This window comes from Pelobates fuscus, chromosome 1 (assembly GCF_036172605.1).
Source record: "Pelobates fuscus isolate aPelFus1 chromosome 1, aPelFus1.pri, whole genome shotgun sequence".
In the NCBI taxonomy this organism is placed as follows: Eukaryota; Metazoa; Chordata; class Amphibia; order Anura; family Pelobatidae; genus Pelobates; species Pelobates fuscus.
Window position 1 is genome coordinate 105,836,188 of NC_086317.1, and position 27,929 is coordinate 105,864,116.

Sequence of the window (27,929 nt, forward strand, 5' to 3'; positions counted from 1 at the left end):
TATGTCCCCTGTTTAGTTGCACAGCCCCAACTCGCAGGGCATGGGTTGTGGGGGTGATACAACATCCCCCCTGATAGTAAATAGATGCCCCACCATGAGTGAGGGAGGACATGAGGGGCTTAGGAAGTGGCAGCTCCCGCCTTGTAATAAACCAAACGAACAAATGAAGAGGTCTTTGTTCATTCATTTGAAATTTCTATCCATTTATTAGTCTTTCTGACGAATGTATGAATAGATGAAATTCCTGTTCAAATGCCCAAGTGTTTAAATGGGCATGCATGGGAATTTCACAGCGCTATCTAGTGTTGGCAGATGACATGTCCCACAGGGACTTCATCTACCCACACAAAGATGGCGGGGCCCAGGACATAGGTCCGGGCACGAAATAAAGATGAAAAAATAGGTAATACGCTTAGGGGCATTTGGGGGGAACTAGGGGGACAATTAGATGTCGGGAGGGAGGGGGATTAAAAAAAGAAACTGGCCATGACAGTGCCGCTTTAACCATGCAATGTTTATATTGCACGCTTAAGTTTGCCTCTAGTGGCTATCTAAAGTTCAAGAAAAAAAATTGTAACTGTAATGTCTGCTTGCTAACACAATGAGTTTGTGTAGGAAAATGGGAGAGCTTGAGATATTACAATGAACAGTATGACATAATTGGAAATACTGATAATTGGTTGGGTGAAACACTTGATTGGGCTATTAATCTAAAAGGATATACATTATTTAGAAAGGATATAAAATATAGAAAAGGTGTTGTAATAGTGGTTCTGGTTTCTATAGCACAGTACTTGACAAATTTTCTTGGAATCTAGAGGCCAACTAAAAAAAAGTTAGGAGTATTCCGATACGCAGTTTCAGGGAGTTCAGCCAACTCTCCAACCTTATACTAAACCTGTAAAAATCTGAGGCACTTAACATCACACTCCCGACCGAGAGAGGGAGGGACACACCTTCGCGCAGTTTTACTTCTTCTGGTGTGCAGAGAAGCTCAAATACCTTGACATCTGGCTACTGCAGGAGTTATCCTCCCTAAACCAATTGAACTTTCTCCCCATCCTCGCTGCCTTTTAATCAGATATACAGCGATGGACCTATATATATATATATATATATATATATATATTATCCTGGTTCAGCCGCATCAACGCGGTGAAAATGAACATACTCCTGTACATCCTGTACTTGTCAGGCAGTCCCAGTGGCGATCCCCCGAGCATTTTTCCAATCCATGTCCACAACTATCCAGAGGTTCGTCTCGAATAGGTGAGCCCCTAGGATAAACAAATCACAACTGGAGTTGCCAAAGAGCCAAGGGGGCGCAGGACTCCCGTCAATTATTGGGTACTATCATGCCGCACATTTACTCAGAATCACCAATTGGCACACCCGTCACACTGCTAAACTCTGGGTTCATGCAGAGAAGGTCCAAGCGGCTGGTAAAATCCCCTCATTACTCTGGCTGGGAAACAGGACTTTTAGCTTCTTACGAACTGGCAACCCAATGATAGATGCCACCGTGCAAGTGTGGTGCTCCCTAAGATTTCCACAACTGACTTCATCACCTTGCCCCCTGACGACCATTACGCATAACCCGGACTTTGGTGGGAGCCTAACACCAGCAGAACTCCACCGTTTTACACAAACAGACTGGCTGTATGTACGCAGGTGTTGTGATGGATCCCAACTTAAACCCCTGGCAGATATGATTCCTGAAGCCATCCCTATTGGGATGGATAAATACTGCTACCACCGACTTAAGACATACTATGCAGCCTTTCCCTGCAAGCGCCCCCTCCACAGGGACCTTACACAATTTGAATCTTTATGCACAGCCTGACAACACACGGTCAGCGGATCTTTGTATTATACACCATGCTCGCCAATGGGGAACATAAATACGCCCCGAAATACATAGCTAGATGGGAGAGGGAGACAGGAACCACACTGACAGAGCAGGAATGGGACAACATTTTCATACTTACCCATAAATGCTGCATTAGCGCTATATTCCTGAAAACTAGCTTAAAACTACTATCCCACTGGTATAGAACTCTCGATGTCCTACACTGCATCAACACAGGCATACCAGGTGAGTGTTGGAGATGCGGGAATGCAATGGGCACTGCCCTCCACATCTGGTGGTCATGCCCAGACATAGCACCCTTTTGGGCGATGGTAAACATCAAGATCAGGCAAATTATCAACACGGAGTTGCCACTACAGCCCCTACCCATGCTCCTACACCAAACTGACATGCCCATAAAAACCTATAAGAAATCTTTGGTCAAACACCTGCTGACCGCAGCAAAATCACTGATACCGATATTATGAAAGCAGAGGGGGAAGCCTACCTTCCAGCAATGGGTCTACAGAGTTGGTGAGATTTATACCATGGAAACACTAACGGCAGCACTGGAAGGACATTCGGAAAGATGCATCCAGACCTGGACCCCGTGGTTGATGTTCATCTTGGCAGACGAGGTGGGACACTAACCCCCCGCCCACCCCCAGCATCTCGCGTTCTCACCTAGTATACAAACAAGGCACAAGTACCTAACAGTAACTATTCAAACGGGCCCAGGGAGTGACCTATGTGGGACAGGTGTAGAAGTGTAAAAGGAAAGTTGGATGCACATGGATTGCATTGGTGGTGTCTGGGACCTGCTCCACGACTCGGCCCAAACAACCTAGAGGCCCATAAGATGCGTCAGCCATAAGCCCTTTATCAATACTCTGCCTGAAGAAGTGGTTTTATCAGAGTCCATACAGATGTTCAAACAGCTACTAGATGCATACTTGCAAAGACAGAATATTCAAGGATATAATCTTTCAATGTAGGGTAATAACTGCTTGATTCAAGGATAAATCTGACTGCCATTCTGGGGTCAATAAGGAATTTTTTGTCCTAGCTTGTTGCAAAATTGTGCTTCAAACTGGGGTTTTTTTTTTTTTGTTTTTTTTTTTGTTTTTTTTCTCTTTTGGATCAACAGCAAAAAACAGGTGTGAGGAAGGCTGAACTTGATGGACGCAAGTCTCTTTTCAGCTATCTAACTATGTAACTATATGTAACTATGTAATACCACATCTCATAGACTCCTAGTTGCATGTCATTACTTTAAACCGTAACCCAGCAACGTCAAACTAGATACCCGGAGAACAATGAGACAGACCCAGCCTGCCCCATGGAACAACACAGAACTATTTCCCAACACACGCCACCGCCCCAACAGGAATAGCCATACCAGGGCCACTCCCCGCACACTACACCCTACGACACTTCAGTATATAGATTACATACTCCTACGAGGAGACCACCAACAGGACAGGAAAAACAGGAGAACAACATAGCCTGGCTCACTAGAAACACGCTGACATATAATACCTTGGACGAGCCCCATGTCCATGATTATTGTTGCTCGCAAATACCTTAGACAAATGAAACGCATAAACTGTGACTTTTACATCATTATGGTTCATGTCAGGCCAATAACTTTAACACGGCTTGTTTAAACTTCTGCATGCACCACTGTTAGAATGATACAACATATTCGCACTCATTATTGTCATTGTAACATATATGGATGTCAACCCTGTACTACTTCTATGTACCGTATTGATACGGAATTGCACACCCATGTTTTCATGTTTCAATAAAACGTGATAATGATGAAAGTTAGTCTGAAAACAACAAAAAATAATAGCTGAAAATAATCAATACATAGAACGGGGACTTTTTTTAGGTTTACTTTTGCTCAAACGACAAAATCAAAAATAAAGATTATCAAAAAAAAAACTGCTCCCTTAGCAGGCTTCCTTCAATACTCCCAGGATGGCCACTTCCACTGAAGAGCTAATAAATACCCAGGTGTCAGGAAAAGGCAGAATTTCTAAATAATTATTTTTCTTTAGTATATCGGGAAGATGAAGCTATGGTTGCAGATTTGCAAATCCCTGCTGCAAACAGCCCCCGAGGCCAGATGGAATTCACCCACGTGTGCTTACTGTAGAAATATCCATACCACTGTTTTTAATTTTTCAGAATTCTTTTATTTGAGGAATTGTACCAGAGGATTGGAGAAGAACAGATATGGTGCCTTCATTTAAAAAGGGTTCAAAAGCTCAACCCGATAACTACATACCTGTAAGCTTAACATCTGTGGTCGGGAAATTATTTAAGGGCTGTTGAGGGATAATATTTAAGAATTCATTTTGAAAAAAAAAGAAAAAAAATCATTAGCAGGAATCAAAGTGGCGTTATGAAAGACAGGTCATGCTAAACTAACGTAATTGCATTATGTGAAGACGTTAGTAGAAATAATAAATAGATCATGTTCCAAAAGATGTGATCTACAAGCCATTTAATACAGTTCCACACAAAAGCTTGCAAGGAAAACTAAACACAGCGAGCGCATTAGGCCTACCCCTATAGGAAAACATTGCTGCAATGCTTTCCTATGGGGAAATGACTGACGCTGGATGACCAAAAGTCGCCTAATTACCAGAAGGTGCCTCTAGCAGCTGCCTGAATGACCGCCACTAGAGGCAGTCTTAACCTTGCAAGGTAATTATTGCAGTTTCTCAAAAACTGGAATAATTACTATTGCAGGGTAAAGGGGACAGGGTTACTGCACACAGATCACTTCAATGAGCTCAGTGGTCTGGGTGCCTTTAGTGTCCCTCGAAACATTTGGTTGCACTGGAGAATGATTTGAATGGCAATTCGACATATAGAGCCCTGTCCTATCAAAGTATTGCTGTTAGCATGGAATTTGTCAAAGATCCTGAGTGAACAAGCCATTGCATGAACGTAACAATGTATATAAATGCAAACAGATCACCTTACTGCTTCACATTCAATTGTAGAGAGTAGAGTTATCCCAAACTTGAAACTCATAATTTTGGTTATTTTTAAATATACCTTCTGCTCTTAGTACTAACAGTGAATTGCTTTAGACTGTTACATGGACTTTCCAAACTCAGAATTTTTGTTGTCTGTCTGTGTTTGTTCACAGACAACAAAGACTTAACTTACAACTGCCTCTAATGCGGGTACATTTCTGCAAGCCTTTCACTTACAGAAAGTTACGGCAGATAAGAACCATTCGGCCCATCTACTCTGCCCAATTTTTAAAAATAATTTCATTAGTCACTGGCCTTATCTTATAGTTAGGATAGCCTTATGCCTATCCCACGCATGCTTAAACTCCTTTACTGTGTTAACCTCTACCACTTCAGCTGGAAGGCTATTCCATGCATTCACTACCCTCTCAGTAAAGTAATACGTCCGGATATTATTTTTAAACCTTTGCCCTTCTAATTTAAAACTTTGTCCTCTTGTTGTGGTAGTTTTTCTTCTTATAAATATAGTCTCCTCCTTTACTGTGTTGATTCCCTTTATGTATTTAAATGTTTCTATCATATCCCCCCTTTCTTGTCTTTCCTCCAAGCTACACGTTAAGTTCCTTTAACCTTTCCTTGTAAGTTTTATCCTGCAATCCATGAGAAAGTTTAGTAGCCCTTCTCTGAACTCTCTCTATAGCATCAATATCCTTCTGAAGATACGGTCTCCAATACTCCAAGTGAGGTCTCACCAGTGTTCTGTACAATGGCATGAGCACTTCCCTCTTTCTACTGCTAATACCTCTCCCTATACAACCAAGCATTCTGCTAGCATTGCCTGCTGCTCTATTACATTGTCTGGCTACCTTTAAGTCATCAGAAATAATCACCCCTAAATCCCTTTCCTCAGATGTTGCGGTTAGGACTCTATCAAATATTCTGTACTCTGCCCTTGGGTTTTTACGTCCAAGATGCATTATCTTGCACTTCTCCACATTAAATGTCCGTTGCCACAACTCTGACCATTTTTCTAGTTTACCAAAATCATATGTCATTTGGCTTATCCCTCCTGGAACATCAACCCTGTCACATATCTTAGTATCATCAGCAAAAATACATACCTTACCATCATTGAATATAATTGTGCAACTGTGAAAATTCTCCTTGCAAAATATATATACAAAACAAGAAAATCCAAAGGAGTTTTAACTGTATGATATTACATTTTTAATGGATTTTAATTTTATTGATGGAATAAAAGTAGTTACTCTGGGGTTTTAACATTTGTATTTATGCATTTTATTTTACCTGAGGAGTAGGCCTCTTTTTTTAGCCCATTACCACGAAAAGCAATGTATTTTCCCCCAATATATAATCTAATACGTACTACTCCAAGGTGCTGGTGTGCGTTTAGGACTTTGTTTGACTTGCCTCACAACAAAAACTGAAGAGGAAAATCCAGATTAACAGACTTATTTGAGCAAATTATATGAATCAACAAGAACGTGACCGAGACACATTTAATAAAAAGCCATTAGAGATTTGCCTCTTGTACAAAAAAAAATGAGAAATTATATCAGTAAAACATTCTGTATTTTTGTTGTGAAATGTATACCTTACTACCTGCTGTAATTTTGGAACTGACGTAATGTTGGCCTGGCCTGTCCCCCTTTGCAGCAGCCTTGCTGCATGCTCACGGCAGGGCTAAAGTAATAAAAAAAAAAAAAAGCCTGACTGCCCGGTGCCTGGAACTACATGTTCATGGCGTCAGGCAATAGGAATTGCACACCCCTGTTTTCATGTTTCAATAAAACGTGATAATGATGAAAGTTAGTCTGAAAACAACAAAAAATAATAGCCGAAAATAATCAGTACATAGAACGGGGACTTTCTTTTATAGAAATGTTCCTATTTAAATAGCATTTAAATTTTCTCCTCAAAAATACTGTAACAAATCCTGAAAGAAGTGAAACTGTAAAAGTAATATGCCAGTTCCACAGATTCAAGTATTTAAAGTGGTATTCTGCTGAAACTAAAATATAAATTTCCTGATAATGCTTTGCAGACTTTGAAAGTCAATATTAATTCAAACAATGTACTTTTTAGTCACTTTATCATGAGGTCAGGCGTTTTAAGAAAGAGATTCAGATGAAGTCCTCCGCTCTGTAAATTGTGCATACTCATACCACTGAAAACACTGATGTTAAGGAATGATTAGGATTCCTTATGACCTCACAAGACAATTAATTCACCGCTGCATTTATTGCAGCAATTGAAAGTTATGTTTTCGTATCTTGTGTATGGATGAAATCGTCCAATATTTTTCTTTGCAGCCAAAATGGATGAAGATGGGGACTCTGGGAACGAAATGTCCGGTGAAGTTTCAGTACAGGCAATTGGGTCCAAAACTCTCAATACCTAAAGTACAAGAGCACAAAAAAAAAAACAATTTGCATCAGTATAATAAATGCATAATTTCTATATTCAAAATCAATGCAACAGCAGGAAAGAAGGAAAAGCAGTTTGTGTGTGCAAACTGGCTAAATGTATGTACCACAAAGGTATTGGACAGACTGTCGCCGTAAATTCTCGACCAGAATGGTTATGTTGGCCGACAACAGTCAGAGAGGCCATTCAAGGTAAGCATTTCTTTAATATCATTATAGAATAGCCCCTAAAGTACATTAGAACGGAGTGAGCCAGGGGAAGGAGGGGCATTGCTGCTGAGCTCTAAAGGTTAAGAATTGTATTTGTATTGTGTACTTCTAAGCAAATGTCTCCATGAAAAAGTTCTGAATCCACCTGAGAAAATCCTAATGGTGAAAACATTACTGTAGCTATTTTATACTATGTGCTATACTCTAAAAACATTAAAATGCACAGAGGAGCATTGTGTAATACATGACGTGACAGAAAAATGTGCACCCTGACTGCCACTTTATCAACACAATAAATCCACCAAGTTACCTACTTATGACAAGACTCTCTGAGTCAAAGTGTTTTATAAGTGTAAATAGTTTGTGTCTACTAATACATTATTATTAATCTAAAAAAAAAAAACACAACAATACACCATAACCACCTTTGTTGATTGTATAGGTCAGGAGTGGGCATTAGTCGCCACTCCAGATGTCGTGGACTACATCTCCCCTGATGCTTTGCCAGCATTATGGTAATAAGAACATGATGGGAGATGTAGTCTACAACATCTTGAATAGGTTATGGTTCAAAGAAGATGTACTGACTGTTTCCCTCTCCATACCATAGTTTGCAAGCATGTCACTTCTACCCTTGACATCAAATAAACATATACAAGTTTGTTCGCATGGCATGAAAATCCTTTTTTGCCTATTTCTGAGATCTCAGTCCTGAAGCCATGTCCGTGAGCAATCAGTGGCTTGGGCAAAGATTATGTCCAGCCCCATTCACAAATCTGAGAATGGGGATGTTCACAAGCTGGTAGCAACTTATTTAGCAGTTCTACTCAAATCAAATCAAAAGACAGTGGAAAGCAATATCATTTAGCCTCTAAAAGCCAGCCGCCTAAACAGCAGATGTAGGAAATCATTAAGCAAAACACAGTTTCTAAAAGTCTTTAGAAGCAGGTTAACCACTTCAGGACCAACATGTCAGGATGGTCAGACCAACAACCTCTTGCAAGAGCTGTATACAATTTACTACTATGTTTGTTATTTAACACTTTAATGTCTACAAATAAAAAGGCTCACAACCCATTCTCTAACCTTCTTTACATGACTTATCCATGCCTGTGTTTTGCAAATTGCAGTAATTTGAAAGTGTAAAATATTTTACTTCCATTTAAATTCAAACTTGTATTGTTCAAATACTTGTTTGTTACTTTACCATAGCATTTTTGCTTCCATAAATATACTGCAAGCTATATACTTAGTTATATACTTAGTGGTGTGAACATAAACAATTGCAGTATAGGCAAAAGCGATTAGATAACTCTATAGTCAACATGCCACTAGGAAATGTTGATTCAATCATGTTAATAGATAGATGCTGGTGCTTTAGAATACAAAGAAGGATGACAATATATGTAAATCTGTATGCGGTTTACCATTTCTGCCATTTTCTCAGCTGGCGTGCTAGAAAACTCTGTTGGTGTAGGTGTCTGTTTGGGACTGTCAGAGCCAGTAGTTCCAATAAGATGTGATTTCACTGCTGTTGCCAGTTTGAGACTTGCAGCAACCAGCTCTGCTGTGGTGTGAGGCTGAGCTCCTGGGAAGTAAGTCTGTTGTCTCCCCCACTGCAAGGAGACCAGCAACTCTTCCAACAACCTGTGGGGGAAAATTCACAAATTCTACAAAATGCATATGGCACAAAATATGGCAAAGACACACAGCTTCAACATCTTACAACTAAAAGGAAAACGAGCATATTAGCAGAGAAAGGTGATGAAATTAGCAGTGCTCTAACAAATGAAGCCCTGGTCACCTGAAAGGAGGGAGCTGTAATCCACCGATTCAAACTAAAAGCACATTACAAAAACGTTTTTAATCTGAGCCGTGATTAAATATATATATTTATTTATTATACCAGGAACACATTAAATACTTTCAAAGAATAAATTAATTCTCACTGCATCTTTTGGTTTACTTTTATGTCCAGAAGGGAGATGTTGGTTATAACAATTTGCACGTAATACTAGGAAATTGCACATTGTTTCGCACAAATGTACAATTAGTCAAAATTGGAATATAAATACAACATACGTACACAGTACAACATAGGGGACGTACTGTGTGAAGTGTTATGTTCACATTATGGAGTGCTCTTAATTCTGAAAAAAAAGAAACACAAAACAAAAAAACACCACAAATCAAAAACATAAAACAACACACTTACTTTTGTGTTTCACACACTCCCTGGCGAAATTGTTCCCTTTCACTTAATAAATCCTGAAGTGCACTTTGGGCATCCCTGTTTTGTCTCTGCAAATTTGTCTTTACATTGGTTAATTCGTCAGCCATCACCCTGATAATGGGAAAAAACAATAGTTATTTTAAAATCGTCGTTATGTATTTAATAATTACAATATACTCCTAGATTGCATATGGTGGGGATTTACCACAGTTGTGTACTTTTGTGCATCTAGGGAGATCACATCACATGCCCTGGGTCACTTCACCAAACACTGAAGTCTATCCTCATTTTTATAATACCACAGTGCGAGAGACACACACACACACATACACACCAAAGTTAACATACACGTCATTAATGAAGTTTTAGTCTCTAACACTAACAAGATCATTCTGCAATAATGAGACGCCTACAGTATTCAAATAAGCAAATCAAATTATGTTTAATACACTGCTCAAGATTTGTTGTTTTGAGCCATGTAAACATCCAAATTACAGTTTTACTTATGACATCCTGTACATGTCATAGTGAGTGTGCTGCATCATAAAGATTTTGTCACTGCATAGCTACTTTCGGAATGTGAAGCTATTTGGCACCAAGGGAAGTTGTAATTTGAAAAAAAGCTCAAGGAGTGAAAACACAAGTTTTCTGGAAGACCATTAGAGAAAGTATGTCCAGTGACGTAGGTTATTTTTTTAACTTCTCCATCCACCATAATTAATATATTGAATGTGGTAACAGATCAAGTCCTGAGCTACTAACCAAGACTAATAGTTATTCAGCATCACAAATATGTAGTGTTGTTTCCAAGGGGTGACCACATACAGTAAATAGTTGTGAATACCTGTAGTTAGTTGGGAGGGAGTAGTTATGGGTGTGTAGTAGAGCACCTATTTGGCTGATAAATTAAATTCCGAGAGGTATTATTCTCCCCAAACACTCCTTTGGAGTTCACTGTAGGTGGCCACACAACAAGAGGAAGACGAAAATTGTTTTGGTTTTCCTCCTTTACCATGACCAATGGCAGGAAAGTGGAAAGTGCAGGTAAGAAGTGAAACCTTCAAAATAAATTGATTGACAGTGCACAATAAGGGGGGCGCCAGTGCACTTGTGGTGATGATGTCAGGAATGCACTTCTGACATCACAACCACTATAACATTCTTTTATGACTGCTCTGCTGCAGTACTAAGGTGCTGTATTTTGTGGGTACTGCTATATTTATTTTGCATATCTTCCCAGTGGAAAAAAATAAAAATAAAAGCTTTACGGGGGGCGGAGCCTGACTGCCAAACGGACAAGACGTGCAAAGAGTGGGCTCCCGAGTCTGGACTCAAGATTCAGGGCACAACGCCCGACCGCCCGAGCACACAGATTGCTGGCAGCACTTATCGAGTGTAGAAGACCGACCTGAACCCGGGGATACCAGAAACTTGGTCCTCCGGAGCCGGGCGGAGCACGTGCGACGAGCAGCCTGTGCGGGTGGGAGCCGAGGAGAGACGGCCGCTCTCCCGGTTCTCTGGCAGAAGAGGGGGCACACACATCCTACCCCCCCCTGCTGGTTATCCCGGTTCCCAAAGACCTGTGCTGCCTCCGGTCTAAACGCCTCTGTGTACCCAGCAGAACCATCAAGCTGCAAGGGTCTGGAGCCACTTAAGATGGCGGACGCACCAGGCGCTGCGACAATGGGCCAGACAATACCGCAACTGGATAAAGCAGACTCCAGGTGTCATGTTACGGACACCCTGGGGGTCATATTTGACAATTTCTGGTCCATGCTGCAGGATCGCCTGAGACAAGCACAAGCCACAAGGAAGCCGGACAGAGGTGAACAAAAACGCAATGAACAGCGACCTCAGCGGCGACAGCCAAGCTACAACATCCTCACTGCACCAAAGGGACAACCGCTACCACATAAAACCCACAGACGGAAAAAGCGGGCTACAGGCGGATATACTACCCGTCGCTGCCGCACAGTCACGACCTCTACAACAGCCCTACCTGGTGGTGACACTCTGGGGAACCCACAGGGACCACCCAAGGGCCGAACGGCACACCTCACCCCTCACAGGGGCGAAGTCGATCCTAGGACCGTATGCCCTTCTTCCGAGCTGGGGGCTTACCTGGAGGTGATCCTCCCACGTCGCCCATGTACCCGAGGAGATAGTCGTGTTCCGGCACACCCTCGGGCCCCCGACCCTGTTGATGGGGTCAATGGACATGCGGCAAAGGCCCCTACTAAGGCCTCGGGCCGAAGAGACACGGCACCCGGACGACGAGAACCCAGGAAGTGCAGAGGGAGAACCGCAGTGTGGGGAGCTGAGTACCAGGAAGGCCCAGGCAGACTCAAGTTCGCCTCAGCAATAACACTCCAGCACAAGTGGGGCATTGGCTGAACCTGCCATACCATAGAAGTATCACCCCTATACCATGAGGTGCTCGCTGGCTGGATGACATGTGCCTAAGCCCAACATTAAGCCCACACACACACACATTGGGACTCTCTCATACGATTAATGTTCATTCGATGTTGCCTAATAAGTACCACTAGCATGCCTCTGTGCTGTACCTTAAAAGTGTGATACAGGACTTAGTACCAAACATGATATACTCTGACTATGCAATCACCATGTCTTCTATATTTTCTGTTTATATGACTCAGCTCATGTTTCCTTTATAGGAACAAGCATTTATATGTTTTCTTTAGTCCACTATACATAGCTGTGTTTTATTTACTTTAGTACGCTTTGTCTCATGTCCCTCACAAGCTTTAAATATTTGTGTTATCAGATAGGCTCCTAGTCCCCAAGCCCCCTCAAATACACTACTCCACATAAGCTGAGGGTCAAAATCAGCGTTGATAAACTAGCCTGTTGACTTGCCATTAATACCCACTTCCATGCTTAGATATACCAGCGAGGTAACATTCAGCTTTGAATCTGACTTAGCTAAGTGAACCTCTAGTATTTAGCATACATAACTTGTTTAGCCTGTAAAATACCGCAGTTGAAACTTTCATAAACAAGAGGCCGTTATGCTCGAGAGTGCATGTAACCATTGTATAACCAGTTATGTATAACATATGTTCCTCATGCTTTAACCTCTTGTTTTACTTTCTGTACTGACCCATCCTATGCCTCAATAAAAACAAAGATTGACAAAAATTAAATAAAAAAATAAAAGCTTTACAACAAGAAATGAAATTATCTTTGAAATGTTGGCCAGAAGTCATTTCTTTGTTTACTCTTAAACTCTTTACTTACAATTTAACAGTGAACTAGGGTCCCTGGCAGCATGTGTAATCTCCTGGACACTGCTGCTCTGGATAATGCTTGCTTGTTAACCCAAGCTGCAATGAAAGGCAGTGACAGGTTGGGAGGGTCACACAAGCACTCTCTGCCTCCCACTGCTTGAACATCCATAACAATGGGCTGCAGTGCTAAACTAAGAAAGGCTCAATTACACTATGCGCTTAACACGGACCTCATCGCAGCTCAGGTTAAAAAGGAAGCGTTGGCCAAAGAAGCGGTCAGGGGGCATCATGGCAGCCAGGGACCCTACTTCACTGTTAAACAGTAAGTAGACTATATAACAGTGAGCAAAGGGATGGTGCCATCATAAGAGATGAGTGCTCTTATAGTTTAATAATGTTTATACAGTTTACTATGAACCAAGGAAACATTATGAACCGTTGTTTCTGTATAGAACTGTAAGTACCACATTGTAGTTACTGTCATTACTGTAGTTTTACCTGCTGGCTAAGAACTTGCTGCGCCACACATCACACTGTATGGACATTCGCTCCAGCTGTTCTGAAAGCTGAGCAGTGTTCCTTCCCAAGGCTTCATTTTCCAATATAAGTTGGTTCTTCTCTCGAGCTATGCGTTCAAAGTGATACTGAAGATCATCTCCAACAGATGCTATAAGCAACTTCTTCAACTCTCGATTAACCTTAAAACAAACATCATTTGGAAACATTTACATAAAAGACAAGACACACAGTAAGAAGCACAATTACATCTGACTGCATGCAGGAATACAGTGCCCTCCAGCAATATTGGCATCCTTACTAAATATGAGCACAGAAGGCTGCCCAAGAATTGTCTTTACTGTTTAACCTTTTCATCAAAAAGATACTCTGCTCTCATAGATATTAAATAATTACAAACACAACATATACATACATATTTATATATATATATATATATATATATATATATATATATATATATATATATATATATATATATATATATATATATATATACACACATATTTCAGCTAATCAGCTTCAAGTACTTTGCACTAGATATTGTTATGAGACCAGCAAACAAGGTTATAAAATTGGGGCTTAAATATTTTATTGGTGATCCAACAAGGCCATCTGGTGCCTTACAATTGTCTCCTTTAATGCTCCATGTGCCATGGGACCCTCATTAGGTGTCAAACTAATAGAAAACCATCTGAAACTGAACTGTTGGATAGTGTCAGCCAACTCCAGGTAACTTAACCACTTTTAATGAGATGATGTGATTTTGGGGTCTAGTGTTTCTTTAATTAAATGGTTTAGGTCCTCCTTAGAGTGCGTGGGAAAATATTTAGACATTTGTGTGCGTCATTTTCGTATTGTTTGTTTTAGTTTAAGATGCACTGTGGATACAGGACTCTTCATGTCTCTGCCTGCTTTGTGCATGTTAGCAGAATTAAATCATGCAGCCTGCAGACACACTGAATACTATCAGACTACACTGACTTGTGATCCAGCCAGCACATCAATATAATCACCACTGCTAACTTACCTGGAGGTCTATTAAAGCAGCAGTTAGCTGTGATGAAACTATTTGAGTTTAGGGACATTTCCAAGATGTAATTAATAACTTTGTGAATTAGTGAGCAATGTCCTATTATGGAAGCCGGGGTTTTATGACACTTCTAGAGAAACGGTAACTCTTTTCCCTCACTTTCTTAAAAGTAAATGCTCTATTTTATTCTTAACAAATAATGGTTCAAGCTTATGTATTTACAATGATTTCTTCACAATTTTCCTAGAACAATATGTAACCTCTGAAAGAAATTTAGAAGAAGAGTGGAGGTAATAAAGTATTTTTTATTTTTTTTATTACGTAGATGAAGAAATATTAAATGGAACAAGTAAAACTTTTTATTCTATGAAACAGATCTGGAGACTCCTAGAGACATCAATGAGCTCAAGGTATGATCAAGATCCCCATACTACCTAGAGCAGGGATAGGCAACCTTCGGCACTCCAGATGTTGTGGACTACACCCCCCATAAAGCTCTTAAACCAATAATGCTGGCAATGCATCATGGGAGGAGTAGTCCAAAACATCTGGAGTGCCGAAGGTTGCCCATGCCTGACCTAGAGGATCAAGCAGGACAGGATTTAGAGCAAGCATGTCAAACTCAAAGTGTGGCACGGGTCACATAAACAAGGTTCAAGTTTATGTGGGACAAACACACAGATACTCACTGACAGACAAAGACACACACTCACAAACAGACAGACACTCACTGACAGACAGACAGACAGTCAAACTGACACACACACTTGCTGACAGACACACACACACACTTGCTGACAGACACACACACACACTTGCTGACAGACACACACACACACTTGCTGACAGACACACACACACACTTGCTGACAGACACACACACACACTTGCTGACAGACACACACACACACTTGCTGACAGACACACACACACACTTGCTGACAGACACACACACACACTTGCTGACAGACACACACACACATACTCACTGACTGACTGACAGACACATACACTCACACACACTTATACACGCACACATACTTTTCATTATTGCTTCTTACCTTATGGAGCCAATGGGGGCATCTCCCTGGGGTCCTTCCTGCTCCTCACTGCTCTCTCGCGCAGTTTAGTGGTGCCGGAATATGACATCATATTCCGGCGCCCGGCTTCACTTCAGTCAGCGCGCGAGAGGGAGCAGTGAGGAGCTGGAAGGCTGAGCTCCCTCGCGGCCCTCCTTCCCGGCCGGGTAAGTGTTAGCAGAGCAGGCACCTGCAATATGGGGAAAGCAGGTGCCTACTCTGCTATAACACTCAGCATGGCCCTTGTGGGCGTATGAGAAGACAATTAAAGTGCAACATTAAATGGCTGAAAGACCACCAGAAAGTAACAGGCTTCAGGATAAAGGAATAGGATATGAAAACTAAGTGCAGTGGGGAAGCCTGTTCTATTTTATTTACCTCACGAAGACTGAAAAGGCAAAGTTTCAAGACTAAACTGTGCATTTGTTTACATTACTTTCCCTGCTATTTTTTTTACAAAGTAGTTTATTTAGCACCCACAAAAAATACCACAGATTTTACGTTAGAAGTTATGTGGGACACTGATCTCTCTTATTAGCATGCTCGCCCTCCTATTCATACAGCACTAGCAACGTTAGTTAGCACTGGCAACGTCTATATAAAATAATGCCAAATGTAAGGGGCTACATAGTTAATTATTCCCGATATATAGATTGCCGCACATATTTGTTACCCAGCATTTACTCATTGAGTTAGTATTTTTTTTTTTACATTATATTTCAGATTCTACTTGCACACTAACTTTAGCACCAAAATGGCCTTCCTTCTGTATAGTTCGAAATCATGTAAAGGTAAAGGAAATATGTACTTATACACACACTTGTGGATTAGCCTACCTCTGTCTGAACTCTCAGCTGATTAGAAAGACCTTCTTTATCTTGAAGTAACCTCTTCTCAGAATTCTTCAGCTTTTCAAAAGCACTTTTAAGTTCAGAGAGTTGCTTCCAAGGGTCAGTTGCACCATCGGCTACGTCTGCTATACTGTGCCCATTAGACTCCAAATGTTTTGTATGTTTAGCTCCAAGTGCATGGGTTATAGAGGATTTAGGTACCACAATTCTTACAGCTTCAATTTCTACTGCTTTGTCACCTTGAATTTTACCAAGCTGAAGAACACCTGGGCTTAATGATGGAACGGGCACAGTTTTTCGTTTTGGGCTGTGCGTGACCTTGGGGAAAGGAGACTTTATCTCCACAGATTTTAACGGCACCTCTGTCTCCATTCCATCTCCAGTTCCACGTATCGGTGGTGAAACCACCACTGCTAAAATGCAATGGAAACAATTGCAAGAGATTACTCAACGTTGATTCAAAGTCAGTAAACTGTAAACTATACAAGCGTGTGTGGTTTTGAAAACTTTCTTATCACAGTCACTTTGGTTGAATGTTCAGTAGAAAACTAATTATGTGTTTCTCATCAACATCAAACTTGTATACGGCAAAAGTTCACAGGAATCTATTGCAAAACCTTTATTCCTGAAGTTAAAGAGGAACTGTTACATGCCACTTTGCAGCACAACTCGATAGCCCGCTATATGAGAACCATTTTATTCTTATTTATAGTTTTAAACATTTTTATTGTATCAATAGTTGATGAACGTACAACAAAGAAATAACCTATTATTATTTTAGAATGGATTTAACCTTCCTTACAATGCTATACCTGGCACCCATTACGCAAGCTTTGCATACAATGTAAATACACTTTATGTACACAGTACTGTGAGCCGGCACAGCACTGGGAAGGAATGTCCCATCTCATTTTGCCCTTTTGTATACTTGCACAGAGATGTTGAGAAGGAAAATACATTTTAAATGCCTCATCTGTACTGCTCACCCTTTCGAAAATGATAATGTTTACAAGGGTAAAAGAAATCTTATTCAGCAAAGAAGTGACAGTTCCGCTTCAAGTTCCAGTTATTTTTCTTCTAGCCAATCAACTTCTATACCAGAGTTTCAAAATTAAAATTTCTGTAAAATTTTCTCCAATGAGGACAATAAAAAAAAAACCAACCTGGAATGCTGGATTTTAGCATGACTCTTGGTTTAGGAACAATAGGTGTTATGTATAATGAAAGGCCTAACATACTTAAAGTGGGGCAATCACCATAGAAACCAGTAGGCACATTCCATTGGTGTTCAACCCATCGCTAGACCATTTTTCAAAACCCAAACTTTTTATACATAACCCTCACTGTTCTAGATAACCGAAAGCTGGTAGTGATGAGTTTGAGACACGTTACTATTTTCATTTGTCTGTTCTTTGACTATGCTGAGGTCCAAACACTATGCCTATGAATCATTCTATAACTGAAGTTTTTAGATAACAGGAAAGTTAAAGAAAGTATAGGGCAACTCACCTCAAAGGAACACTGTAGGCACCCAGACCACTTCAGCTCATTGTTGTGGGCTGGGTACAGTGTCCCTATTGCTCTTAGTGCAAACTGCAATGTAAACATTGCAGCACTAAGTCTGCCTCCAGTGTCTGTCTACCAGACAGCCACTAGAGGGCTTCCTGGATTGAAACGGTACAGTATCTGCATTAAGACATCGAGCGTCAGATTTTTTTTCTCATAGGAAAGCATGGATTCAAGCTTACCCATAGGATAGCAGTGAATTATTGCTTTCCTATTGGGGTTTCTGCCTCACATAACAGAGTCTTACTCTATCAGTGATGCTGAAGCACCTCTGGGGGCTGTCAACATGCCAGAAACACTTTCTAAATTTTAAATATGCACACAGTCTCAGCAATGAGAAAGCTGCTTTTCATTCACAATATGTCTGCAGACAGTCAGAAAAAACTACTAATAGGTAGTGATATCTTTACTATATGCCTCCCTGGATGTCCTACCCCTCTAATGTGGGGTTTTGTTGTTCAGATAATTTAGTACTGGCAATAGCTGAGCAGTGCATACCTTTAATAAGGAAGTCATTTGGAGTGACGGAGTGTGGCTACACCCTGCAAAACATTTATTTCATGCAAAAATTTATTCGCGCTCAGAGTGTCCCTTTAACCATACAATGTAAAAATTGTATTTTCATTGTTTTACATTGCGAGGTTAAATTAAAGAACAAGTGCACATAGACCACTTCATTGAGATTAAGTGGCCTGGATGACTTCACTGATTCTTTAAACTGAAAATTAAATTACATTGTCTCAAACAAATGAGAACCAATACCAGTTTCTGTCTAATTTTATTACTCTTTATTTCATTAAAAGAATGCTAAAAATAGAATACTTACTTCCCATTGTCTCTAGAACAGATGACATTTCTAATGTTTTGTTGTTGAAGGCAGCTGAGATCACACTGTAATACACAATATAAAATATAACAGATGTGATTTATTTGTATTATATTTTGATATTGCAGAGAAAAACAAACATTCTGCAGCATTAGGACAAAAATACAATACATGAGCTATGCAGAGTAACAAGGAACCATCACATCATGAGTGGTTTGCATACTCATAAAAGGATAAGAATATTTGAGGAAGACGTGTGCCTTAAGGAACCTAGTCACCATGACAATGCAGATATGAAATCCATTACTATGAATTGATCCCTCTGAAGTTCAATGAAGACCTTTTGACCTCCCCTGACCTCAGGCTTCAAGGGAGTTGTCTCACATCTCTCAATTATTTGGCTTCTGCCACTAAGCAACTTCCACCCCTCTACATATTCCTTACCTACATCTTGTATTGGTGCCTTCCCTGCATCTGCATAGGGGGTATTCAAACTTCGGCACACCACATGTTGTGGACTGCATTTCCCATAATGCTGGCAAAAGGGTTACCTACCCCTGTCATGGATATCAGTTATCTCCCCACAATCATTGCTAAGGATTGGGCAGTGTCAATATGACTTGATAGCAGAAACAGCTTCTTGGATCCCCTTACTCTAGTCTAGTGTGTGGCATGCAAACTCTCAAAACTGAGATGATGTGACATAATACTTCCTCCTGGCAATGTAACTTATGAGATGATACGCAGGAGAAAATTAGTATTCTACAAGCAGTCTACAACACAGCTTGGTCCCAATTACCATCAATTTCCACTCCATTGTCACACTCCAAAAAGTAAGCAGAAGTTTAATATTTACTGGGCAGTCTGTTTAGCAAAGAATAATATGTTGCAAGAGGTGAATACAAAAGAGGCCATAAGTGTGATAAGTTACCATTATAGCTCACTGACTATATAACAGTTTTTACTGTATATGTATAAAAATGTGTTGTATAAGGATAGAGTAGGGCTTGACAAATTTGCTTGGAATGTCAAAAACTATTCTTAAAGGGACACTATAGTCACCAGAACCACTACAGCTTGATGTAGTTGCTCTGGTGTCTATAGCCTGCCCCCCCCCCCCTCACTTCATTAAAGGTAAGAAGGAGGGAGGGGGGGGGGTGATACTGATGCACAGCACCCGCACCCCTACCCCCCCAGCAGTACCCCTACCCCCCCAGCAGTACCCCCCCCACAGCAGTACCCCTACAACCCCCAGCAGTACCCCTCCCCCCCACAGCAGTAGCCCTACTCCCCCACAGCAGAACCCCTACCCCCCCACAGCAGTACCTCTTCCCTCCCAGCAGTACCCCTACCCCCCACAATAGTACCCCTATCCCCCCAGAAGTACCCCTACCCCCCCAGAAGTATCCCTATCCCCACAGCAGTACCCCTACCCCCCCAGCAGTACCCCTACCCCCCCAGCAGTACCCCTACCCCCCCCAGCAGTACCCCTACCCCCCAAGCAGTACCCCTACCCCCCAAGCAGTACCCCTACCCCCAAGCAGTACCCCTTCCCCCCCAGCAGTACCCCTACCCCCAAGCAGTACCCCTTCCCCCCCAGCAGCACCTACTCCCCCACAGCAGTACCCCTACCCCCCCAGCAGTACCCCTACCCCCCCAGCAGTACCCCTACCCCCCCCCACACAGTACCCCTACCCCCCACACAGTACCCCTATCCCCCCCACACAGTACCCCTACCCCCCACAGCAATACCCCTACCCCCCACAGCAATACCCCTACCCCCCACAGCAATACCCCTACCCCCCACAGCAATACCCCTACCCCCCCACAGCAATACCCCTACCCCCCCACAGCAATATCCCTACCCCCCCACAGCAGTATCCCTACCCCCCCACAGCAGTATCCCTACCCCCCTGCAGTACCCCTACCCCCCACAGCAGTACCCCTACCACCCCCCAGCACCCCTACCCCCCTGCAGTACCCCTACCCCCCCCACACAGTACCCCTACCTACCCTCCCAGCAGTTCCCCTACCCCCCCAGCAGTACACCTACCCCCCCACATTACCCCTCTCACACACAGCACCCCCCCACACACACACAGCACCCCCCCCACACACACAGCACCCCCCCCACACACACACAGCACCCCCCCCACACACACACAGCATCCCCCCCACACACACACAGCATCCCCCCCCCACACAGCACCCCCCCCACACACACACACAGCACCCCCCCCCACAGCACCCCCCCACACACAGCACCCCCCCCCACACACACAGCACCCCCCCCACACACAGCACCCCCCCCACACACAGCACCCCCCCCACACACACAGCACCCCCCCCCACACACACAGCACCCCCCCACACACAGCACCCCCCCACACACACACAGCCAGCACCCCCCCACACAACACCCCCCCCACACACACACAGCACCCCCCCACACAACACCCCCCCCCACACACACACAGCACCCCCCCCACACACACAGTCCCTCACACACGCAGCACCGCCCCCCCCCACACACACAGCGCCCCCCACACACACAGCGCCCCCCCCACACACACACACACACAGCGCCCCTCACACACACACACACACAGCGCCCCTCACACACACAGCGCCCCTCACACACACACACACACAGCGCCCCTCACACACACACACACACAGCGCCCCTCATACACACACTTACACAGCGCCCCTCATACACACACTTACACAGCGCCCCTCATACACACACACACACTTACACAGCGCCCCTCATACACACACACACACACACTTACACAGCGCCCCTCATACACACACACTTACACAGCGCCCCTCATACACACACACACACACACTTACACAGCGCCCCTCATACACACACACACAGCGCCCCTCATACACACACACACAGCGCCCCTCATACACACACACACAGCGCCCCTCATACACACACACACAGCGCCCCTCATACACACACACACACACAGCGCCCCTCATACACACACACACACACACAGCGCCCCTCATACACACACACACACACACAGCGCCCCTCATACACACACACACACACAGCGCCCCTCATACACACACACACACACAGCGCCCCTCATACACACACACACACACACAGCACCCCTCATACACACACACACAGCACCCCTCACACACACACACAGCACCCCTCACACACAGCACCCCTCACACACAGCACCCCTCACACACACACACACACAGCACCCCTCACACACACACACACACAGCACCCCTCACACACACACACACACAGCACCCCTCATACACACACACACAGCACCCCTCATACACACACACACAGCACCCCCCCCACACACACAGCACCCCCCCCACACACACACAGCACCCCCCCCACACACAGCACCCCCCCCACACACAGCACCCCCCCCACACACACACACACAGCATCCCCCCACACACAGCACCCCCCCCACACACACACACACAGCACCCCCCCCCCCACACACACACAGCACACCCCCCCCCCACACACACAGCACACCCCCCCCCCCACACACAGCACCCCCCACACACACAGCACCCCCCCCCCCCCACACACACAGCACCCCCCCACACACACAGCACCCCCCCCCCCCCACACACACAGCACCCCCCCACACACACAGCACCCCCCCACACACACAGCACCCCCCCACACACACACACACAGCACCCCCCCACACACACACCCTCACACACGCAGCACCGCCCCCCCCCACACACAGCGCCCCCACACACACACAGCGCCCCCCCCACACACACACACACAGCGCCCCTCACACACACACACACAGCGCCCCTCACACACACACACACAGCGCCCCTCACACACACACAGCGCCCCTCACACACACACAGCGCCCCTCACACACACACAGCGCCCCTCACACACACACAGCGCCCCTCACACACAGCGCCCCTCACACACAGCGCCCCTCACACACAGCGCCCCTCACACACACACTTACACAGCGCCCCTCATACACACACTTACACAGCGCCCCTCATACACACACACACACACTTACACAGCGCCCCTCATACACACACACACACACTTACACAGCGCCCCTCATACACACACACACACACACACTTAAACAGCGCCCCTCATACACACATACAAACACAGCGCCCCTCATACACACACACACACACAGCGCCCCTCATACACACACACACACACTTACACAGCGCCCCTCATACACACATACACACACAGCGCCCCTCATACACACACACACACAGCGCCCCTCATACACACACACACAGCGCCCCTCATACACACACACACACAGCGCCCCTCATACACACACACACACAGCGCCCCTCATACACACACACACACAGCGCCCCTCATACACACACACACACAGCACCCCTCATACACACACACACACACAGCACCCCTCATACACACACACACACACACACACAGCACCCCTCATACACACACACACACAGCACCCCTCATACACACACACACACAGCACCCCTCATACACACACACACACAGCACCCCTCATACACACACACACACACAGCACCCCTCATACACACACACACACACACAGCACCCCTCATACACACACACACACACACAGCACCCCTCATACACACACACACAGCACCCCTCATACACACACACACAGCACCCCTCATACACACACACACAGCACCCCTCATACACACACACACACACAGCACCCCTCATACACACACACACACAGCACCCCTCATACACACACACACACACACAGCACCCCTCATACACACACACACACACAGCACCCCTCATACACACACACACACACACAGCACCCCTCATACACACACACACACAGCACCCCTCATACACACACACACACACACACACACACACACACAGCACCCCTCATACACACACACACACACACAGCACCCCTCATACACACACACACACAGCACCCCTCATACACACACACACACACACACTGCACCCCTCATACACACAGCACCCTTCATACACACACAGCACCCCTCATATACACACACACACAGCACCCCTCATACACACACACACAGCACCCCTCATACACACACACACAGCACCCCTCATACACACACACACAGCACCCCTCATACACACACACACAGCACCCCTCATATACACACACACAGCACCCCTCATATATACACACACACACACACAGCACCCCTCATATACACACACACACAGCACCCCTCATACACACACACACACAGCACCCCTCATATACACACACACACAGCACCCCTCATACACACACACACAGCACCCCTCATACACACACACACAGCACCCCTCACACACACACACAGCACCACTCGCACACACACACAGCACCACTCGCACACACACACACACAGCACCCCTCATGCACATACACACACAGCACCCCTCATGCACATACACACACAGCACCCCTCATACACACACACACACAGCACCCCTCATGCACATACACACACAGCACCCCTCATGCACATACACACACAGCACCCCTCATGCACATACACACACAGCACCCCTCATGCACATACACACACAGCACCCCTCATACACACACACACACACACACAGCACCCCTCATACACACACACACACAGCACCCCCACGCACCCCCCCCACACACACACACACGCAATTGCCGTGTTGGCACTTTAAGGAAAAAAAAGTTGGCATGTATTGCGGTTTGGGCACTCGGGCTCAAAAAGTTTCGCCATCACTGCTCTAGAGCCTCTAGTGGCTGTCTCATTGACAGCCGCTAGAGGCGCTTGCGTGCTTCTCACTGAAAATCACAGTGAGAAGACGCCAGCGTCCATAGGAAAGCATTGTAAATGCTTTCCTATGAACTGGCTGAATGCGCGCTGCTCCTGCCGCGCATGCGCATTCAGCCGATGACATCACTAGGAAGGAGGAGAGGAGGAGGAAAGCTCCCCGCCCGGCGGTGGAGAAAGGTAAGATTTTAACCCCTTCCTCTCTCCAGAGCCCGGCGGGAGGGGGACCCTGAGGGTGGGGGCACCCTCAGGGCACTATAGTGCAAGGAAAACGAGTATGTTTTCCTGGCACTATAGTGGTCCTTTAATTCAATGCATCACTACGAGGAGATGCTGATTGGCGCACCAAGGCATTTTGCCAACCATTGCTTTCCTATGGGAAAGTATTGGATTGGCTGAGATCATCATGATTGATGATCGCAGTCATGGAGGAAGGGCCAGCTGCGGCAAGACCACACAGTGTGGGGAAAAAAGGTAAGTAAAAACCCATTTCCCTATGTGATTGGATGATTTTCTTAGACAACAGTGACAGCTGCACGGAATTGGCTGTGTCTATGTAGAAACCTGAGGGATACTCTATAGCAGCGTTTCCCAATTGGTGTTTGACGAAAAATTAGCAAATTGCAGGCAGAGAGGGAGCAGTGAGTATGACGTCACTCCGGCTCCAGCATCACTAGGAGGCATGCGAGGGAGCTGAGCAGAGAGATCAGAGCTCCCTCGCCGCCCATCTCCACCGCTCACCTGTCTGTCCCTCGCCATGCTGCAGCCATCCCCACTGGACCCCATGCCAGCAGCCCCACTGGACCCCATGCCAGCACTCCTAAAGGTGGGGGCTGTATGGAGTAAAATGCAAAAATAAAAAATGTATGTGTGTCTGTTAGGGACTTTGCATGTGTTTGTGTGTTTGTCAGTGAGTGAATGTGTGCTTGTCAGTAAGTATGTGTTTGGCAGTGAGACTGTATCTGTTCTTGTCAATGAGAGTGTATATGTGTGCATGTCAAAAAGTGTGTGTGTGTCAGTGTGTGTATCTGTGTCAAGGTTTGTGTATGTGTGTATCTGAGTGTGTCAGTGTGTATCTGTGGGTGCAAGTATGTGTGTGTATCTGTGTCAAGGTTTGTGTATGTGCCAGTATGTATCAGTGTGTCAGTGTGTATCTGTGGGTGCAAGTATGTGTATGTCACTGTGTGTATCTGAGTGTGTGTGTGTGTGTATATTTGTGAGTCAAGGTGTGTATCTGTGTGTCAGATACATATACACACTGACACAGAGACACACACTGGCGCATACAAACACAGATATACAAACCTTGACACACAGATACACACATTGTGTTAAGGTGTATGTATCTGTGTGCCACTATCTGCCAGTGTTTATCTGTGTGTCAGATTCATACACACTGGCACATACAAATACACACACCTTAATACACAGACACATACAAACACAGATACACAGACTTTGAAACAGACGCACACACCTTGACACACAGATACGTACATACACACAGATACACACTGTGTGTCAAGGTGTGTGAATCTGTGTCAGTGTGTGTGTCTGTCTGTGTGCATCTGTGTGTCAGATTCATACAAACTGGCACATTCAAATACACACACACCTTGTTACACAGACACATACAAACACAGATACACAGACTTTTAAACAGATGCACACACCTTGACACACAGATACATATACACATACACAGATACACACAGTGTGTTATGGTGTGTGTATCTGTGTGCCACTATCTGCCAGTGTGTGTATCTGTGTGTCAGATTCATACACACTGGCACATACAAACACAAATACATACACCTTGACACACAGATACACACTGTGTGTCAAGGTGTGTGTATCTGTGTGCCACTATCTGCCAGTGTGTGTATGTGTGTCAGATTCATACACACTGGCACATCCAAATACACACACCTTGACACACAGATACATACACACACACACACACATATATACACAGTGTGTCAAGGTGTGTGTATCTGTGTGCCACTATCTGCCAGTGTGTGTATATATCTGTGTGTCAGATTCATACACACTGGCACATACAAACACAAATACACACACCTTGACACACAGATACACACACTGTGTGTGTGCGTGTATATCTGTGTGTCAGATATACAACTGGCACATACAAGCAAAGATATACACACCTTGACACGCACATTTAAAAAAACAAAAAAAACGGCGCAATTGGAAAAAATGTTGATACACTATGTCAAAGGGTTCCACGGGAAAAATTAATTGTGAAACCCTGCTCTATAGATCTCAATGCTGTACTCTCATGCAAGCGAGAATACAGCAGTGATGGCTCCTGGTGCTGAAGGGTACCTGCCGGAGCAACTTGGCCCACCTCCAAGGAACATGTTCACTTAACTAACAATGGAGGGATGGCGGAGGATCTTTGCAAATTCTGTCAAGACGGTGACAGTACTAGTTTTTACATGTTGATATATTTTGACGGCCAGATATAGCGCCTCAATGAAGGAATATAACCATATAAGGTTTTTAGGCTTAGATGCTCGGGGGACTGGAATACATTAAAATACACAAAAACCTACAAATAGGACCACCTTTATTTTTGGAGAAGTCTCAAAGTTCTCTTCTATTTCATATTACTCGCAAATGTTTTGGTTATGTACGCATATATTTTTCTCACAAGTACATATTTCTCAGTGGTTTAATGAGGTAGAATTTAACAAGAAAAAAAATGGGACTGCAACAGACATCAATAAGGTGCTTGTGAATTATGCAGGTGGCAGGTCCAGCACCCCTTTCTCTTTATTTGGTATTCTATACTTTGATTGAGGGTTAAGCCATTGAGGAGTGACTGGTAATCCCTTAATTCTCATTCTAAGCTAAGTTGGTTCCTGGTATATTTTCTATTATTCAGTTATATATATTTATTATTTCTAAACACACACACACACTTCCCCTATTCCCCTGGCATTACTGGGGGGGATGAGGTTTGGATTTTGTTTTTTGTCACAGAAAGTCCCCCTCCCTCTGCCATGATACAAACAGCTGATGTTAAGGCAGGGAGGAGCCGTATAGTAAATAAAGCGATACATATCCCGCCAGCTCGCCATATTCCCAGAGATTCCCAGACACATACCTCGCTCCCTCTTCACAGCTGGTCTGCTCTCCCCCAGCTCACCGAAACCAACACCAGCACCAGCACTGCGTCACTTCCTGCCGGACCGCGCGCGTCATGGAGCAAGC

At 44.4% G+C, this 27,929-nt stretch overlaps 1 protein-coding gene across 1 annotated transcript; it reads right to left on the reverse strand.

The window, feature by feature from the left end:
• Window positions 1-6,498: 6,498 nt before the first annotated feature.
• BLZF1 (basic leucine zipper nuclear factor 1) lies at window positions 6,499-27,888 on the reverse strand. Its single transcript, XM_063450151.1, has 7 exons — window positions 27,823-27,888; window positions 18,858-18,922; window positions 16,451-16,878; window positions 13,485-13,684; window positions 9,718-9,846; window positions 8,930-9,149; window positions 6,499-7,263 (listed from the first exon to the last, which is right to left on the reverse strand). Exons 2-7 carry the CDS (start codon window positions 18,883-18,885, stop codon window positions 7,078-7,080), a joined length of 1,191 nt encoding a protein of 396 aa, XP_063306221.1. The 5' UTR covers window positions 18,886-18,922; window positions 27,823-27,888; the 3' UTR covers window positions 6,499-7,077.
• Window positions 27,889-27,929: the final 41 nt, after the last annotated feature.

What these genes read in the sequence shown, in the direction of transcription:
- BLZF1 (XM_063450151.1), bottom strand. Translation starts at nt 18,885, where the DNA reads ATGTCATCTGTTCTAGAGACAATGGGAA. An exon ending in TGTTCTAGAGACAATGGGAA is followed by an intron (nt 16,879 to 18,857) that starts GTAAGTATTCTA and finishes ATTGCATTTTAG; the next exon opens with CAGTGGTGGTTTCACCACCG. An exon ending in GGAGTGTGTGAAACACAAAA is followed by an intron (nt 9,150 to 9,717) that starts GTAAGTGTGTTG and finishes TTTCCCCCACAG; the next exon opens with GTTGTTGGAAGAGTTGCTGG.